Source organism: Epinephelus moara, chromosome 14 (genome assembly GCF_006386435.1).
Source record: "Epinephelus moara isolate mb chromosome 14, YSFRI_EMoa_1.0, whole genome shotgun sequence".
NCBI lineage: Eukaryota > Metazoa > Chordata > Actinopteri > Perciformes > Serranidae > Epinephelus > Epinephelus moara.
In genome coordinates this window covers 23,837,287-23,843,286 of record NC_065519.1, presented here as the reverse complement: position 1 = coordinate 23,843,286, position 6,000 = coordinate 23,837,287, and the positions used below count along the sequence as shown (strand labels likewise).

General features: G+C 46.9%; 1 protein-coding gene across 1 annotated transcript in view; it reads left to right on the top strand.

Moving 5' to 3' along the window:
* The first annotated feature begins 688 nt into the window (after positions 1-688).
* The window catches only part of crim1 (cysteine rich transmembrane BMP regulator 1 (chordin-like)), a 44,114-nt gene continuing 38,802 nt past the window's right edge, over positions 689-6,000 (top strand). The window contains exon 1 of the mRNA XM_050061521.1: positions 689-1,454. Within this exon, the coding sequence (XP_049917478.1) occupies positions 1,157-1,454 (298 nt within the window). The 5' untranslated portion in view covers positions 689-1,156. The remainder of the gene's footprint in view (positions 1,455-6,000) is intronic.

Here is a 6,000-nt window from a genome sequence, read left to right as displayed (position 1 = left end):
AAACCGGAGTACCTGGAGATGTTTTAAAAATGCGCAAAGTTATGCATTAGGGCTGGGCTGTCTGCCTATTGTGTTCTCTGCTTCTCAGTCAGATCCACCCCTTGCTCCTACACAGCTCCATCCTCTTGCCCAAATATGGTCACTTCCGGCTTCAAAAAAACAAGATAGCAATGGCCGAAATGCCAAACTCGAGGCTTCAAAACAGGAGTCCACAAACCAGTGGGTGACATCACAGTTGCTACATCCATTATTTTTACAGTCTATGCCCTGGGCCTGTGTCTATTAAGTGATCCTTCAATGGTGCCACTAGAAAGTTTTCACAAGGGTGGCCAGATGGAGCCACTGAAAATCATTGGGTGGCACACCAAAACCAAAAATCATATGTCAATATGAAACGTTATGGAATTGCATACTGGTATTTAAAATAATTAATTATCAAATCAAAATCCAATCCAATCAGGTTTTAACATACAACAGTAATGCAGGTAAAACGAAACAGTGATGTACATAGAGTAATGCTGATACAACTGCTGCCAGGGGGGCAGCAAGGGGCAGCAGTTGCCCCTCCCTTGGGGCGCCACTGAATATGACGCAGAAAAGCAAAACGCAACTTGCACTCAGCGCATTCAAAGTTGCATCATTGCGCAACACAGAGAGGAGTTACACAGCAGGGATACATCAGTTTCAAATCCTCCCTCCTTTCGCTCCTTGTGACTGGTCGGTGCCTGTGTCAGTCAGGGGGAGGGTGCACCGCTAATTTCTATATGCCTGTATGTCAATTTAAGAGTCAGATTGCGTTCTCGTGCGTCGCTGTCAGTACCAGCAGCAAGCCTCTCTGGACGTCCACTGCCTCTGTGTGGGATTTCTACATGTTACTTAATCAGATGAGACGCTCGAGACGCGCGTCTACCTGCCCACATTGAACCTTTGGATACTGCTGCCACTTCCACTTGAGTCTCGTGGTGTTTTTTGCTCTGGAGCTGAGCTGCTGTGTGTTAAAAAGAGCACGCCCGAGGGGGAGACTCATCACTAAACTTTAAAGAAGACTTTGCAACTTTGGAGGTACATGTAGCAGCGAGTTCATGTGGTTTACCATCTGACAGAAGCAGACTATTTCTCTGGGAAACTTAATTTAAAAAAACCCCCAAAAAACAACATGTTCAGCAAGTGCTCCGTTGTGTTATTGAATGTCCTTTTTCTGGTACGTGCGCTCGCGGCTCATGAGTGCACACCGTGTAATCTCTGGACTTGTCCCGTCAAAGCCCCGCACGGCTGCGAGGGTGGCCGGACCTTGGCCAGGGATCCGTGCGGATGCTGTGACCACTGTGCCCGGCTGGAGTGGGAGCCCTGCGGCGGACAGGACTGGGCGCACGGCTACTGCGCCCTGGGACTGACCTGCGCGTCTGTGAACAAAACAGGAGCAGCCACAATCCCTGAAACGGGAGTATGTAAAGGTGGGAAGTGTCTTTTCTTTATGAAATCATATAACTTGTGTCAGTATCAAAAGACTTAATGTATTCTTGAGTTCTTTAGCAGTGCCACAAAGGAGCTGGAGGTGTCAATTAAATTGGTAGGCAACCATCCCCTTCCTTTAAGTGGCTGGAGGGCATCACTATTCACATGTCAGTTAAGTCCTGACTGCAGTGACTGTGTCAGTGTTTACCTTGTCTCTGGCTGCCTGCAGCAGCTCCCCAGGTCTGAGGGGCTCTTGACTGCCAGGAGAGGAGTCATGTTCAACTGCTCTTTCTTCCCCTCAAAGCTTCATTCACTCTCAGCTCAGAGGCATGACAATAAGCTTGGCAGCGGTGGTTTGGCACAAGGTTACACTTCAGCTTCAGCAGGCTCTGTTCACTCTGCTTTACAACTCAAAGAGACATTCATAAAAAGGCAGTAAATTGAGATAAGCCAAAAAATGATTGTCTGAATCAGTGTGAGGGCAAAATTGTGGATTACTCATGGCGTGGCCAGTAATAACACACTGTAATTTAATAATAAGCTTCCCCCTTTCTTTTCTGTCTTGTTTACCAGCATGGTGTGTGCCTCAGAGATGTAATGGTTTGACGGCACGATTGCAAAAGTCCCCTGCAGGGTTACAGTACTGTACTGTGCTGTTCCTGCCAAGCAGAGCAGGGCTGAGCACGAACACAATAGTTTGTGCTCATTTTACGCACAATTTGAGCAACTTTCTCAACTTCAAAGACATGTGAAGGGTATCGGGTTCCCTGCAGTGAGCGAAATAAGTAGCAATGACCTTCCCCTGTGGAACAAATAACCGCTGGGAGCCCCTCCACCTGCACTGTCTCCAGCCTGTTTCAGAACGATTGAAATGGACTGACAGGACTGAAGGAGAGAGTAAGCAGCTTTCAGTGGGTGTCTGGATCCCCTGACCCTGCCCTCCCATCACCTCTCTGTGGGGTGGTCCAAGTCAGGGCTCAAGAAGGGTTTTCCAGTGGTCTCAAGCCCCTAGGCCATCCCAGGAGACTCTGCCACTGATTGTGCCGCATGTACAGGTTAGGCTGTGGCCTGGAGGACATCTCCTCTGCAAATTAACAGCTTTTGAAGAGGCTGGAGACCTAATGGCTCCTGTGATTGAGTCGTGCCTCTGGTCCTGCGGCTCCAGGGACCTCAGAGCACGCTGCTGACCCCCCAAATCCGACGCACGCACACACACAATCCCAATATCCCAGAGGTTTTGAGGTGGGGGTAAATCAACACCTCCTAGTGTGTTTCCAGGGGCCACAGTAGGCAGGCTGCTGGAGGCTGATCCCAGATTTCCCTCCTCAAGCTGCAAGAGTCTTAAAGTGATTAGACTCGCAATCAGGAGTAGGGGGTAAATGTTTCCGCTTTCTGATCCCCTGCTTTTCTGCTCACAGTTTTGATTTTCTGGGTGGTCAAAATGTGTCAGTGGAGAGATGGAACAACCCTCCAACACAGGTGAAATGTCGCATATTATATGAAAGGTATACTCTATGTAATGAGTCTTCACTTAGGTTTATTGAATCAGTTATTGTAGGTAGGAGTGAAAAACTTAGAATCATTGTCACACATTAGTATGGACATTACAGGGCTCCTGCCGTCAAGGGGAAAGCTGCAGTAGTCATTGAACTAGTATTTTCCAGACCTGGTTAAATGTTACGTAGGATATTGGTACCTAAATAGACTTGGAAATGTGCTGGAGATTAACTGTTTAATGGGGGAGTGTTTAAATCCAGTCATTGTTCCTATTTAATAGGTATAATAAGCAGAAATAATTGCCTGAACCCCAAGAAATGGTTGTGGCTTTCCAAAAACAATACCTAGAATATTAAAATCAGTTATTCTCATGAAGGAATTTGGCACTTAAACACTGCAGCTGACAAACACAAGTGAATCAAATGCTGCAGCTTTAGGTTGAGTCCGTCAGGTGTCATGTGAGCACACAGGCACCTGCTCCGGTAAAGAGTCATCCGGGTCTTTTACCTTATCATATTTGCTTCAGTGATCAAGTGAAATCATTCAGTTTCTGCAGCTGAATGACTTGTTTTGATGTTCTCATTGTAGTCTCGTGCCTGTCCTCCCACACCAATTTTCCCCAAGCTTCAGAAGCACTTAACATACCACGTAACAGAATGTCTGTTTTACAGGGACGCTATGTCCACTGCACTCCTTCGCATGCCTTCTTCTTCTCCCTTCCTCTGGTATTATCTAATGTTTCAAAGACTTCCTTTTTAGCTCGCTATCAGCCAGAGGGCCTCTAGAGGTCAGCTTTCCCATCCTGGCCCTGGATGCCAAGACAAGCAGTCTCAGCCGCTGAGAGAGGAATCCCCCTGGGATGAAGCCATAGACCTTGGCTTGAGTCATGCCAGGCCAGATAATAGATAGCAAGGCCAGACCAGACCAGGGTCATGCTAAAGGGGGGCTAAGATGAGGCAGACCAGCTTAGAACAAACTGGGCTGACCGGGGTCACGCAAAAATTAGTTAACGAGACAATGTCTTCAGTGTCCAGCCTTTCATTCATTGTTTGGACTTCTACCTCTTTTTCTACATGCCAGATTTAGCACCCCACACAGACAGGCAAATGAAAATACCCTCCCAGGCACAGGAAAGCCTCGAGGTGGAAAAAATGTGGAGCTAAGGATCATTTTAAGGTGAAAGGAAATCACAGGGAAAGTTTTGGTGCGGTTTATTGAAAAGGCTGCTTGTGCTTGGCCAGTCTGGCTGGCCGTCTGGGAGAGCTATTAACGGCACAGGCTGGCTCAGGTTAAAGGTAGTATTACCTTCACCTGTTCCATTGGCTGGAGGTTTATTATAGCCCTCGTGAGCATCTTCCATCACTGAGGAGTCATGCACGTAACCAACCTCAAAGGTACTCCTAAAAAAACACTATATACTCATACCAAAGTGTTCTCTCTCATCATCACTTATGATTGAAGTGTGTGGTGGTGTATCTATTTGCAGAGACCCTGCCCTCTGCCTGTATTGTCTGGGTTCTTGGGCATAGCGCTCAGGGGAGGTGGGACTACATTAAAAGGTAGCAACCAGGATGTATCCAAGAGGAAGCTACAAAAATCAGGGACACAGCACAGAATAAAACGCAAATAGAGTGAGGTGAAATGCCAAGTGGACACACTGGGGTTGGCTTTCACTTTCACTTTTGCTGGCGATACTTTGTACAAACACTAGCTGACACTCCTGCCTATTGTATACCTTCAACTTTTTTGCTGCAGTCACATTGATTCACTTCAACAGAGCGACTTATTGCAGTTAGAGACTGTCTTTTTCCCATAGTGTAATATCTGTTTTGAATTCATATGGATCAACATATGTGTTTTATTATGATTTACAGCATCTGAATTCAATTCCTTTCCTGTTATTTGAGTCGTCCCATTATTGTTTCTCTAACCCTGAACTGAAAATGAAAATCATTTCATTTTAAGAGGCTTTATTTCAGGTAGGATCACTACAGTAGTTGGGTAAATATACCATGAAGTGCCCCTGTTTATATTGGAGAGTTAAACCTTTTCACCTTTTCCTCTGGTGCATTGTGGTGCGTGGCTGTTTGGAGAAGAAAGCCAGAGTATTATGATAAGCTCCAATCACACTTCCACACTGTTGATTGAGGCCCGGGAGCTCAATGCTTTGGAAGAGGTTACTCTGGGTTTCAGTTTGTCTCATCCTGTTTACTCTGCTGCTACTCTTAGTGTGCTTGGACAACTGTGAAGGAGGCTAATTTAAGGGTATAAATATGTGGTTATTCATGCGTGCATGTGAAAGGAACACTATGGGTAATGCGTAAGCTGGGGCGCTTTACTCCCTCGCACATTCCTTCGTATGGCAAAGTTTCATCCAAGTTGGGTAAAGCCTCGAGGTGCCATCTCGGGGGGGGGGGGGGGGGGGGGAGGAAACAATACGTGGGTATGGTGCAAGTGGCCTTGGTACAGAGGAGGCGTTCCAGCATCCAGCAGAGATGGGAACCCTGGGAGGGCCCCATGCTGTGGAACAAAAGCAAACAAATGGGCTCAATGGCTGAAGTAGCGTGGCGCGACGAGGGGGGAGGAGGGATGGCAGCCCAGAAATACACTGGTCACTTCAGTAATGGTGGTGCCAGGGCAGTGTGTTGCAACCGAGGCTGTAAGCTGCCTAACCCTTCCGCACTTCTGGGGAAACAAATCTCAGTTTCTGGCACATTTTGCCTTGTGATTACACTTTATCTGTAACCTTGCCCAATGTCTGTTTATTGCCAGTTAATATGGGTAAAATGGACAAACCAGTCCAAGTGAGAGGTTCATGATCTTTCGTAGAGCTGCCCCCTAAAAGTTGAAGATGTGAAGTCGATATCTAGCTGCAGAGTCAGGACTCTTTGCTTTCACGTTGCTCTCCAGTGTAAATTCATGTTATAACATGAAGTTGTCCTGTTCATTTTGTGAGGATGTCTGGAATAAGTACAGGCAGCTGCTGACCCAGACCCAGGGTCAGTCTGAGTGAGATGGAGGCAGCTGCCTGGAGGAAGAGAGGCTTTG